This window comes from Anabas testudineus, chromosome 9 (genome assembly GCF_900324465.2).
Source record: "Anabas testudineus chromosome 9, fAnaTes1.2, whole genome shotgun sequence".
Taxonomy (NCBI): Eukaryota; Metazoa; Chordata; class Actinopteri; order Anabantiformes; family Anabantidae; genus Anabas; species Anabas testudineus.
In genome coordinates this window covers 18,427,717-18,441,208 of record NC_046618.1, presented here as the reverse complement: position 1 = coordinate 18,441,208, position 13,492 = coordinate 18,427,717, and the positions used below count along the sequence as shown (strand labels likewise).

At 41.3% G+C, this 13,492-nt stretch overlaps 3 protein-coding genes across 3 annotated transcripts; 2 read left to right on the top strand and 1 right to left on the bottom strand.

Moving 5' to 3' along the window:
- Positions 1–74: 74 nt before the first annotated feature.
- Positions 75–1,961, top strand: LOC113150487 (multicilin). Its single transcript, XM_026343041.1, has 7 exons — positions 75–164; positions 254–326; positions 425–504; positions 693–753; positions 883–1,109; positions 1,274–1,384; positions 1,521–1,961. The coding sequence occupies exons 1-7, from the start codon at positions 75–77 to the stop codon at positions 1,959–1,961; spliced, it is 1,083 nt and encodes a 360-aa protein (XP_026198826.1).
- Positions 1,962–5,245: 3,284 nt separating this feature from the next.
- Positions 5,246–13,464, top strand: LOC113150560 (cell division cycle protein 20 homolog B). Its single transcript, XM_026343117.1, has 11 exons — positions 5,246–5,303; positions 8,780–8,996; positions 10,102–10,211; positions 10,412–10,463; positions 10,725–10,838; positions 11,287–11,489; positions 11,649–11,743; positions 11,957–12,185; positions 12,414–12,539; positions 12,633–12,750; positions 13,279–13,464. The coding sequence occupies exons 1-11, from the start codon at positions 5,247–5,249 to the stop codon at positions 13,374–13,376; spliced, it is 1,419 nt and encodes a 472-aa protein (XP_026198902.1). The 5' UTR covers position 5,246; the 3' UTR covers positions 13,377–13,464.
- On the bottom strand, positions 6,310–8,016 carry gpx8 (glutathione peroxidase 8 (putative)). Its single transcript, XM_026343155.1, has 3 exons — positions 7,759–8,016; positions 7,319–7,580; positions 6,310–6,942 (listed from the first exon to the last, which is right to left on the bottom strand). The coding sequence occupies exons 1-3, from the start codon at positions 7,963–7,965 to the stop codon at positions 6,779–6,781; spliced, it is 633 nt and encodes a 210-aa protein (XP_026198940.1). The 5' UTR covers positions 7,966–8,016; the 3' UTR covers positions 6,310–6,778.
- Positions 13,465–13,492: the final 28 nt, after the last annotated feature.

Below are 13,492 nucleotides of genomic sequence, written 5' to 3'. Positions count from 1 at the left end.
ACACAAACCGGGAGAATGTCGTCTATATCAGCACTAAATGAAATCATGTCTCTTCAGTTCTGCAGTCAGAGCCGATGGAGACGCACAGAGACAGGAGAGTGTTTGGTGCTATCTGCCCCAACCAAATGGGACAACAGGTGAGCAGGGCAGCAGTCAACAAGAAGGTATGACATGTTTCTGTTCACACTGATGACCATGTCCACGACAGCTTTATGGAGATTGGAAGGACTAATAAAATCCGTTCTCCCTGCAGGATAAATTGCTGGTGCCACGGAGCAGCAGCCCCGTCGCTCTGTACGTTGAGTTCCCGTGCGTAATTGAACAAGGTACGCACATGGAGTGCGCATAAGCAAAAACAAAGCATCTTTAAACACGTTGCTCCCGGGGGTAAAAACACTGAGTGACACTTTTTCTTGTGTTGCAGCTTTTTCAACGATTGCATGGGAGGATTTGGAAGACTGCGACTCTGTGGTGAGACGGGACTGCGACTCCCTCGGGTCTCGGGTGAGGAGAAAATCAATTCATTTCACGATAAGACGATGCCCTCAGCTTGTGCAGTGCTCACTGAAACGGCCACAGTGACACGTTCTGCACATTACTCGACTTGGTCGTGCTGGAATTTAGAAAAAGCTCAGTTTAAATATATGTCTTTATCCTCATTTATTTTAATTCTCCATTTTATTTGGCAACAGGTGAATGAGTCTGATGCAGATGACCAAGACTTTGCAGAATATGCACTTGATTTCATGGCAGGTAAGAAATTAAATATAAATTATATTATCATAATATGTTAGATTTGTATATATTAAAAACATAGCAATTATTTTTAATGTTGTGTATGTCACTATTTACCATTATGGTATGTTTTCCTCCTCTTTCAAGAATCTCCAGCCACTCTGGAAAGCAGTCTCTCCTCAGCTGAACTGGTATCATTTCAGGGATGTGTCATACCCCCGCTCACCCCTCAGCAGGATTTTTCTCCAGAGGAAAGTCTGGTTAACTTATCCACAGAAGCGGACAGCCCATCTGCCCAGGATCGAGCTCTTTGGCAGGGCATCACCCAGAGTCATGGCGGGGCCCTGGGGAATTCTATAGCAGTCAACAATCAGGTAAATCAGTAAGATCTAATAAAGAGTTAGTGTCCAGCCTTTCTTTTCTCAGCTCTTTGTTTAAGACACAGTCTCTGTATCTTTAACACTGAACAAAGGCTTGTGCTGGATGTATGTGTCCTCAGTCAGCATGACGGAAAAGATTTGACTTTGTATGTCTGCAGCTTCACAAGACTCTTCACAGACGACAGGAAGAAATTGACTCCCTTCAGGAAAGAAACCTTCACCTCAGGCAGCTGGCCAATCGAGCGAAGCACCTGGCCTCAGTGCTTGAAGTGAGTACACGACTGAGACTGGCATATACAAATATGTTTATTCCTCGATACAGCATAGCTCCTTACACCTGTATTCTCCTAAATTACATTCAATCATTAGTTCTGTTGGTCTTGTATTTCAATGGTTTTCCTTCAGAAACTGATGACAGTTGGAGACCCAAATGTAAGAGAATCAGTGAAGCCATGCAGGGACAGAACTTCACTTAGTCCCTGCAAGCGCCAGCGAATGGACGAAGGCTATGAGACGCAGTCCTCTGACTCGGTGGAGGACATGCTGAGGGACCTCAGCACACGCTGCAATGCTGCCCTGCACAGCTCCACTACTAGAACAAATCTACAGCAGGAATCAGAGACTATACAAATGTTTGGCTCATTCTCAAACCTAAAGACTTGTATTTCCAAAGACACAAGCACAAGGATTGATGGAGCAGAGCCTGAGGAGAGTGTTTCATCTTTCAGAACTTCTATTAAAGAACACTGCACCATAAGAACTCAGGTGTTTCCTCATGGACATGCCTTTACCTCCAGGACTCAGCAAGGGGGGTACCGTTTTCGCTGGGTTCCCAACCACAGCTGAAACCAGTATTAACAAATGTAAAACTGAATCCAATATGTGCTTCTACTAAGTGCCATAAGTCAATTAAAGACTGGAAGGAGGGGTGGACAGTGACTGTTAATGCTTACCTCATAATCTATGTTGATATTTGTAAATGATTAAATGGTGTGTTCCTCAGGTGGCTTTTAAGTTTATCAGTCAGAGGTGGTGCTTCATAAAGGCAATATTGCCCCAGCTTTTGTTTACACCATGTTTCTGTTTACGTGCCTCAACGCCATATTTATTTGCACACCCTTCATTCCCCCTTTCTGCTACCTTGGGGGTCACTACAGCAGATCATGGTCCTCACATTTATTTGGCCCAAGTTTTTACATCGTATTCCCTTCCTGACGTAAGCCTGGCTAGTGGTTGGTTGTCCAATGACACTTCAATGTATGGACATGAGGAGTCAGGCAGCAGAAGACCTGCTTTACCAGCTGAGCCACTGCTGCCCCCTTTTTATTTGTACACCCTATTAGCTGTTCTTGCTGTATTTTTTTACAGATTTGGAAATAAAAGTTATTATTTATACAGTATATGACTTGGAGAGTTTTTTATGTCTTTAATTAGGTAATATTTAAACAGGTACTTTCTATCTGCCTGTATCTGAGGGATTGTCATCCTTTTACCGGGCTTACAAACATGCTGTCAACAGTGGTCTCCTGTGACCAAATATGCTACTTGTCACGTCTTTTCCAAAAATATTTCTTCTGAATTAGACTTTTAAAACAAGGGTATAAAAAATTGAAAATATAAAAGAGAAGAGAAAAATAACCAACCTTAAGATTTGACCATCTTTGGGTATCTGTGATCTTTGAACCTTCCTGTTGAAAAAAGTAGGTTTGCATGAGGCTGATGGGTCAACAGCATCGGACACTTGTTGGAGTTCAATGAAACCTGGACCTGTTTACTTCAGAGTGGGGAGAGAAAACCTTGTAGCACACTGATGGGTGGCAATTTACAGTATTGTAGCTGCCTTGAACAATTGATTGAACGACATAAATACATTTAAGAAGAGCTGTGAGATGAAGTTTTGATTAACTCTGGCCTGATCACTCACTGGAAGCTACAGGACAAGGAAAAGTTACATTGTGTTAAAAAAAAACAGCTAATGTGAACTTTTCACTTTTCAACTGAATTCATAAAATGATCCTGAGGTCAAAGTCAGTGTGCACTATTAGATAATATAAGATTTTTAATGTCAAAATGCGATGTAATCTTTCAATGTAGAAGTGCCAGAAGGGTACATTTACATTGTTTTACTCCACTTTATTTGACAAGGACATCACACTTAAAGAAACATTACTGTCAATGTGCCAGAGTTAGGCAAAAGGCTCATTTGCAACTGGGATCCATGGATAATTAATAATGTTACATAAGGTGGTAGAGTTTGAGGCCTTCAGTGTGATTTCTTTTATTTATATATATATATATATATATATATATATATATATATATATATATATATATATATATATATATATATATATATATATATATATATATATATATGTATATATATATTTATATTGCTTAACCTTCAAGAGCAGCCAGGGTTCCTGGACTCATTGCAAGCCTAACACAGTTTAGAGTTATAATAAACAGGACTCTTGCTGTCGATCCTCAGCTCCTCTAAACTCATTTTTTACTACCAACCAATTCGTTGGTCGTTGAGCAGCAGCTCTGCTGAGAGGGCGAAGCTTTGTTCAAGCTGCTGGTGACACATTTTGACCGGTTTAGCTGCCGCCAAACGGAGGGGGACAATGCGGGGAGGGGAAGGGAAATACAGACACAATGAGTTTCTAAGGTGACTAAAGCCAAACCTGCAGGGAGACTGCAAAACAGAGTCCGGCGGGAAGGAGCCTTAAAAAAAAAAAGACAACTGTGCAGGGATGCTGAGCAAATCATCTGAGCCAATGTGGTTCATACAGAGATACTAGTTTTATTCAAGTGATGCAACAAGCAGTTTACATTTTACAGCAAGGTTAGATGTTGTTTTAACGTTTGATGTAGGATTATTATACAAGCATTAAATATAAGTCACATCATTTTGCGGGACACCTGCGTCGCGCTCCGCGGCTCCGGGAGCGCGCACCTGTCGCGCAGTTTTCAGGCTCGTGCCCCGAGGTGCGAGCGCAGATGGAGGTGGCAGGTGGCGAGAACGTGCACAGCTCGCGCCGTTCAGCCCACTTAGCGCGAGAGCTCCTCGTCGTCGAGGAGGAGTGTCCCGCGGATACGAGAGCTGCACGCGCAAAAAACCAAAACAAGACGCGCTCATTGTTCCAGGAGGAGAGACGTTAGGAAATCATAAGAGTGGATTTTATTATAGTCACAGATACACAACAGGAAACTGAACTTCACAACTAAAATAAAGTTACATAAAATAGAATGATTTGCACACTAACATTTAATTCAGTTCAAATAAAACCAACAGTTTCAAAAGCTACATCATCATCATTATTATTATTTTTATTATTAAAATGTTTCAACACGCTGCTTTGCTTTAAAGAGCCTGTGATTGAAAGGTGCTACATAAACCCCATTATCTGTGAATCATGCTTATATAATAATTTAATTTTAAAAAAGCTAGACAACAGTGTTTTGAGCTTAAGTGACCAATTAAAAGCGCTTTTTTTAACTGTTTGTTTCCACTGGAAACCGGGACGCGGAGGGAATCCCTGAACAAGCCTACATGCACAAAAAAAAAAAAAAAAAAAGTACAATCCTCCAATAGCAGCGCAGAGGACGGTACTTCCCGCTCCGCTGTCCGCTCAGGGTGAGTATTAAACACGCAGTGCGTCCAGGAGAGGAGACGACAGGTGCACCAGGCATTGGCAGGATCAGCCTCCTCACACGGACTGAGAGGGAAGGACATGGACTGACGGCAGGTGGAGATGCGTCTGAAACGCACGTCTGGAGATTCAATTGAACTGGTGAGCATTTATTAGAATAACATAAAAACAACCTGACAGGTAGATGAAGTTTTATTATCTTTATATATTTATCTGCTATCACTGATGGCCTGTTGCTGCTGCTACCAGGCAACCACTTCAAATTCTAAACACAGGGCTGTTCCTCTTACTTCAACCATCCACTAAAACACAGAAACTCTTAAACTTAAAAGAAGAGGCATTCATCATGAATTAAAATAACCCTCAACTTGCTGAATATTTAGTTGTTTTTTTTTTAAGTTGTTTAATGTGGGAGAAGGATGCTTTTAATGATCATAATGAATCTGTTATTTGCTATTTCCTTGACCAGGACAACATGAGCAATATGAGGGGAATGTTGAGCGACTATGTAAGAAAGAGGAGATCCTTCAAGGTAAGAATGATAAAATTAAAAAGATAAAAGACAAAACTAACGTTAAGGTTAAAATGCTAGTTAGGTTTCTGCGCTCCAGGAGCCGAGCTGGTGGTGACAGTGTGGCAGTGTACTGCTGCTGGTTGTGCTACTATCTGATTGACAGCTGTCAGCTACACTCCTCACTGCTGCAACCAACTGACCTCATATAATCCCTGCTGACACTGACACACACTCCACTTCATTCACCTGCAAAATAAAAAAACAAAAAACCTGTAGAATAAAGCTGGGCAGGGAGAAATCTTTAAACTCGACATTTAACACCATGATAAACATCAGTTCAACATAGTCAAATCCTTTCATTTGCATTTACAGCAGGCCTTTGAATTGTGGCTGGTTGGGAGGCAGTGTAATGTTAGCTGATGTTTCCTTAGCCAGCTCACACTGCTCTGCTGCCCTAACAGTTACACTTAACTGCGTTTGTTCATCACGCATTCACACATACGTGCACTTTGGAGAACATGCTGGAGGGTGAAGAGATACAAGCATCCCGATTCCCCAAAGGACAACATGTCAACATTTGAGCTCCTGGTGTCACAAAGACCTAAAACAGAGCAGTTTTATGGTGCCTTCTATTGGAGCCCCTGTTTTCAGATCTTATTGTGGGCGGCTGCTAGGCAGTGTCTTGTTAGCTGGTTGATTGTGCCTATGCCAGCTTACCTGCTACTGCCCTCCAACTGTCCACCTAAAGCCACACCAGACATCCCGGAGGACGCTCTGTCGACTCAAAACAGCTGGCTGCGTTTGAGAGGTCTGGTTGCAGAATTGATGAAAGAAGGAGTCACTGGTGACGTACACCAGAGGCGCCAAAATCAATGTGTTATAAAATACGTCAAACAACAAAATCCCATAAACAGAATATAAACACCAAGTGATTCCACTTTGCAAGTATTGTAAATTAACAATCAGTTCATTAAGTAGCTGAATTGCCGCAAAAAACCCCCAGAAAAACACAAACCATCCTGAGTTCATTGGCTAAACAAATAATAATGAAATCATTTTATTGCTGGATGGATGGTCAACATTTTGTGGAGCTCATATCAGTCAAGGGGTGCTTAGATTGTAGGCTTCACTTTTCAGGTAAATATTAGAAAGAAAGAAATAAGAAACAAAAAAAAAGTCTAAGCCAAACTGAGTAGTTGTAAAATCTAAGGCCAAACAATCATTTGGCTGCAGGAGTGGTCATTAAAGGAATGTGCATCGTGATTGTCATTATTAACACAGGATCATTTCCATGCACGCAGGCAAACTCTCACAAATTACACACACGCATTGGGGCAAGTGGATCTTTTCTTCCTGCATGTTTCTGGAGCAGAACATCACTCAACACAATCACTGTCGCAGTTCAAAGTTCACCACTGGTCATTCCCGGCCGTCGAAGCACAGGAAGAAAACATCACACAGTGAATGTGTCCAGCATTCATCAGTGAGCTCCATCATAGCTCCACTCGTTTCTTTAGGATGATGTCTCGCACCAGCGCCGTGACGTCTTGTCTAACGCTCTCCATGGGCTCATCTGTTCGCCAGTACCGGATCACTTTCCCCTCTGGATTCACCAGAAACTTCCAGAAGTTCCACTTTGGAGTTTTCTGCACAGAATCTGAAGAAGGATCGACTTTGAGTTATTAATGACACGGTTAGGTATCATAAGTCAATTTATAACGGCCCCTTATGTCTAACTGGCTGGTTTAGTCATCATAGTACATTATTTAAATATATAAGATTTAAGTTTTTAATAGATTTGTTGCACATTTCACTTCAACTTTGTCATCTTAAGTCAAAGTGAGGTCCAGACTGGATTTCCTGACACCCTGCTACTTATCTGTATCCATTAATAAGCTAAAACGTGCAGTTATTATAGATGCAAACATATTATTTAAACATTAAGATATATTTCCCCCAGTGTTTGTGTAAGTGTGTCATTTTATAAAATATGCTGTCCAGCCTGAGATGCGCTTCATCGTCTTTCTACCAACCTGTGAGGAACTTGAAGGCAGGTTCGGCCTCTGAGCCCATGATTTTGATCTTGCTGAAAAAGGGGAAGGTAACACCGTAGGTGGACTTGGCGAAAAGCTCGATGTCCCGGCTGAACCCGGTCTCCGTGTCCCCGAACTGGCCACAGGGGAAAGCCAGGACGTTGAAGTGAGAGGTGCCCAGCTCCCGGTGCAGCTCCTGCAGAGACCTGTAGTTCGCCTCCGTCTGCTCGCTGTGACTCGCCACGTTTACAACCAAAGACGCCTGAAGAGGGGAGAACAGCTTTTTATTTTATCATGTTGGGCCTTTAAAGAACAACCACACACACACACACACCGAGCAGTGAAACTTTCCCTCAGCTCAAGACGCAGGATGTTAACTTCCACCCAGTCTGCACAGATTCCCCCTGCAGCTGATTTAACTGGTGATGATGTGGACTTACTTTGCCTCGGTACTTCTCCAGAGAGACCGTCCTCCCCTTCGCGTCTTTCACCTCGAAAGAATAAAAATCCTGCGGTTTCGTGGGCTTCAGCAGCTGCGTCTGCAGCAGGAACAGACACCCCACACCGACTGTCATGCTCAGCAGCACCGTCCACCTTTTAGCTTTTGGGTTGGAGGACTTGGAAGGGTAGCCCCCTAAAGCCTCCATCTTGGAGGGGGAAGAACGAAACGTCGGAGGGGGACGTGAACTTTCCTCAAGTCTTGGGGCGGACCAGCTGATCGGAGCTGTAAAGCTGCTAAATTAACCTGTGACGATAGCGGAAGCGAAATTGCGATTATTTCAAAATAAAAGACCGACTTTTTGAGGCGCACACAATAATGAATCAACACATAGGTCCATTATACTTATTAATGGCATATTTAGATATGCGACCCTGATAATAAAACCCCACCCATTTAAAATTAATTCTGTTAAATAGAAAAGTAGATTTGGTTTATGAATCACCCTTCAGATGAATAGCCAGCATTAATACAAACTAAAGCTTATTATTCTTACATGACCTTAAATTCAACAATAATTATATTTATTTACCCGTTATCAGCATGACGTTTTAATAACTGAGAAAACGAAAAATTATTTAATAAAGCACAGCTTTGTAGTACAGAGTGGCAACAATAACTTTCAAATCAGTTTTCTTTTCTAAAGCAAAATAAATAAATAAATAAATAAAGCCTTGTTCCTGCTTCTTATGGTGATTTGATGCTTTTCTCTGGTGCACATATTAATAAACGAGATACTGTTTACATATGATGCATGTGTTCAACAGGGAAAACGTTAGTGTCAGATTTTATTGTTCATGTTAAAGGTTTTAACAGGAAGTCTTGCTCTTGCTATTGGCTACTTGACATGTGGAGTTGTGTGGTTTGAAGTTTGCATTGATTTGCACTTTTCAGTATTGGGGATTATTTATACGAAATCTAACATATTCTTTAAAATTGTGTTTATCGTTTGTTTCTCTCAGAGACAAAACGATGCTCATCACGTGTCTTACAAACGCTTCAGGAGGCGGATCATCCAGAGGGGAGGCACAGAGGCTCCTGCAGCCAGTACACCTCTAACCACCTGGAGGCAGTGTGATCCAAGCTTTGACTTTGACACAGTCTGTCAGAGACTGGACCTGGATTCTCCACCAAGACATCCTGAACCAGCAGAAGGAGTCCTGCAGAGAAACCTTGAAGGTGCAATTTTAACAATAATAATAATACATTTATTTATAGAGCACTTTTCTAAACATATGTTACAAAGTGCTTCACAAGACAGACAAGAAACACATGTAGCCCAACAAGATCACCTTGAGCAAGCAGTGGAGAGGAAAAACTCCCCCTAGGGAAGAAACCTCCAGCAGAACCAGGCTCAAGTTAAACGGCCACCTGCCTCGACCGGTTGGGATGCAGAAAACAGTTATACAAACAAAACAATAATACAAACAACTACCACATCGATCCTTGGGGAGACCAGTTCCAACGTAAAGACATTTTAATCTAATGGAGAGTCTTCCCAAGGACAGATTTGTTTTAGCTTACAGAAGATCGCAAAAGGCTCGCCGGTAGAGGTATGTTTTAAGGAGAGTTTTAAAAGATGTTACTGAGTCAGCTGATCTTATTTCCTCGGGTAAGCTGTTCCAGAGTTTAGGGGCTCTAACTGAAAAGGCTCTGTCACCTATTGTAGTCATTCTGACATCAGGGACATACAAAAGATTTCTACCAGAGGATCTCAGGCTACGTGCAGGCTCATAAGGCTTTAAAAGCTGGGATAAATAGCTGGGAGAAAGGCCATGCAGAGCTTTAAATGTAATTAATAAAATCTAAATGGAAGATAATACAGGAGTGACAACACGCCACATCATAGAGGAATGGAGATGATCTGACTCTGTGATGTGGATCACATCTGTACTGTGTAAAGACACAGAGTGCAGGTTAATGTTTATGTGACACAACACTGTGCACCCTGCAATATGCTTCAAGTGTAGCTTCAACCACACGTAACAGCACTGTGGGCAACGCCTAAGGCAACAGCTTTGCATCACAGCTTTACAGACCATGTTGCAGAGAGAATACATATCTTAGCCTTACCTCTTAAATAAATGTTTTATCTCCCATAATGCTATTAAAATTGTGCTTTTTTTTGGTTAAAATACACAGAATTCTTGGTTTAGGACCATAGTTGCACCACTTTATCCTCACTATCAAAATTCAAATCTCTCCACACAGGGGCACAGAAGACTTGTTCCAGAACGGATCCAAGTCAATGTATTTTTTTCTGTAATATTTCTGTTGTAATCAGGGACAGCGTGGGTGGAAGGTGTGTCCTGCTGTGGGGGTGTTACACCACTGAACACACAATGCACCATCTCTGCCAAGGGAAAACCAGTCAGAGAAAATTCTCCAGAACAGGTTCGTTTATTAGTCGTTATTCAAGGGTTTAGTGTCACTATGCCACAAAATACATCAAACAAAGTGTAAACCTGTCACAAATATTAAGCACAGCAATTGGCAATGTTAATGTATGATGACATTTCAACATTAAATGTTTTTGAATCAATCCTATAAGGTGTAAAAGTTGAATTATAAGAAAATATATTTGCTATTTGCAGGGATGGGTGTGGAGAGATGCAGGTCAAGAACATGACAATGCCCAACAGTCAGGTACAACATGGCTGTTTTTTTTTTATGGTGCTGCATGGTGAAATGGCTGGTGAATTACCCTTAATGTGGCCAGTTTAACTTTGCTTAAGTGTGGATGTTTACTATTATGTATTTTTACATTTTAATGACACAACATAGTGTTTTTGTTTTGTGAAGAGTAATGAGATCAACACCATCAATACCCAACCAACGACACAGTACATTACCTGAGATGTTGCAGTTTCTGAAACTATGTTTTTATCAAATATTTTTCCTTTGCAGAATCTGATATAAGAACACATAATCTGCCATTTGCTGTTCTGGACAAAGCCGCTCTAAATCTAAAGGCGAAGTTAGTGATGAAGTTGGCAGCACCGTCACTGCTGGACGACTACTGTAAGAGACATGTGGTGTAGTAGGTTCATTATTTTGTGTCTGTGTTTGCTCCATGTTCTTGGTACAGTACATTACATTCTATTTAATGGGGACTATTATCAACCACAGACTAAAACACATTTGGCCTAGAGGTGGGTAGTTGTTGCAGCAGGGTGGTGTTTGTATGCAACACGTTCATCAAAGTGAAAGATTGTATAGCAGCATGTCCACCGTGGTGTCATAGTGTAGTTCGAGCAACATTTGAAACACATAGCAGGGAACACAATGTACTGACACATAAACATTTATCTAAACTACACAACAGTTCTTATATATATATAATATATAATGTATATATAAGCTTCAAAGAATGAGTCACTTTCTAATATCTGTTTTTCATGGCCCTATTGACTCATTAACTCTTTTGGCAAAATAAAACTGTCTCTCTTTTTAATTTCTTCCCTTTCAGACACCAATCTTCTCGATTGCAGTTGTAATGGTGTCATTGCGTTAGCTCTGGGTTCTTCTGTTTATCTTTGGAATTCAGAAACTCGTAGCCTGATGGGACATTTGGACCCGAGTCCCCAAACAGAACAACAGTCCATCTCATCTCTGTGCTGGAGCAGAGACGGCAGAGCTCTCTGCATTGGAACGAGACAAGGGGAGATCCAGGTAAATGCCTTCAAGCTTGAAGAAAAAACACAGAGCACATGGTAGAAACTGATTCACACAAACTGTGGTAAGGGGGCATGTGTAAGAGGAAGTGTAATGCTTAGTGAATCAGCACTATGAAAATTTGTGGCGTCTTTGTTTCTGTCTTTGTGTCTTTAGTTGTGGGATGTTGAACAGAAGCAGAAAATGAGGTGTCTGATATCACACCAGTCTGTGGTCAGAGCACTTTCCTGGAAACAGCAGTTACTGAGCAGGTAGTGATATGAGAGACATCAGTACACTACATGTATTATACACAAAATGAATAATTAAAACAATAAATAGTATAATTTTGAGTGAAACTGACACTAAAAGACTTTGGCTGAAAAGTTGATACTAAATGAACGTAGAATGAAGTTTAGCCCTCATGCAGTTATTATGACATAAACAAATACACATGCAATATTTCTGCATTCACAATCTAACAGTGGCTCTGTTCTTGGGAATATCCACCACTTTGACATTCGGGCTCCTACACCGCTGGTAGGTGTAGCCGTTCAGAAGCAGGGGATCTGCAGCCTCCAGTGGTCACCAGGGGACGACTGGTTGGCTAGCGGCTCCACAGATGGCCTTCTCCACGTATGGGGTAGTGATATTGCAGGGCTCACAAGATCACATCAGCCAATCACCACAATGAAACAGCCTAGTGCTGTGAAGGTGAGTTTACTTGCCATCACAAATTGAAATTAAAGCTTGTGCTTGTGTCAACTTTGCGACTTCTTGTATGACTTGATGATGACCAGTCCTAGCTTGTAGGTGTTGTTGGTTTCATGCTTAAGATTATAGCTTAAGGTGGTTGAAACATACTGGAATCAGCAACTGTTCACTTAAACAATCAGCTCATATGCTGTCATGGTTGTGCACTTGTTGTGTTTGCATGTTTAGGCAATGGCATGGTGCCCTTGGCTGAGAAAGACGATCGCCACAGGAGGGGGGTGGAAAGATGGAGAGCTCAGAATCTGGAACACACAAACAGGGACTTGTGTGACTTCTGCCAACACAAACTCCCAGGTTCTTAACAATGAAAGTATGGTATAGTGGATAAGAGGCATTTTCACTGTGTTTAAACATTATAAATATAACTCCTTGTGACTTTAAATGCAGATCTGTTCTCTACAATGGGCTGAAAAGAAGAGATATTTGGTCACAGGTCACGGCCTTCCTCATCACCAAGTCAGTGTGTGGGAGTTTCCCTCCCTCAGGCCAAGTTACCAGCTCACAGGTTAGAAAAACTGAAATATTATTAACAATCTATTAATTTTTAACACACTACACAGCATCATACAACTAAATGGTTATGCATGCTGAGTAATATTAAAGGAGCAGCATCAGTGTGACTGAGAAGCTTCACTATGACAGTTAAACCATTGTTGCAAATATTGTTTGTCTCTATGACATTTTGCGCTGAGTCATTCATGTCCTAGCAGATAAAGATAAACTAAGATAAAACTGTGAAAAAAGACATACATATGACAAGAATCGTGATCACTGTCAGTCCCTATCCTTCGTACAGAGGAGGGCTTAGTTGTGCAGTTTGATGGCCACTAGCATAAAGGATCTCCTGTGTCGCTCTGTGGAGCACTCCTTTGTTGAACTGATGTTGACATGACATGCATGTGGCTCATCAAAGACAAACACATTGTGGTTGAGAGTTTCACAGTCACAATGAACAAAAAACTTTTTTACTACCTTACTACTTTTTATTTAGGAAAAGTATTTAAATATAAATAAAGTCATGTTGTTTTTTTAGGTCATTCTCATCGAGTTCTGCACGTGGCATTAAACCCTGCTAATTCTCACATTTTTTCTGCTGGAGCAGACCAGTGCTTTCACATCTGGGACCTTTAATCTTCAGTATTGGACATGGACCCTAAATGATGATGCCATCTGGTCAGAACTGTGAAAAACATCTGTCCAAATACATGTTATCTTTCTTAGTAATGTACGGTGAGCATGACTCTTGT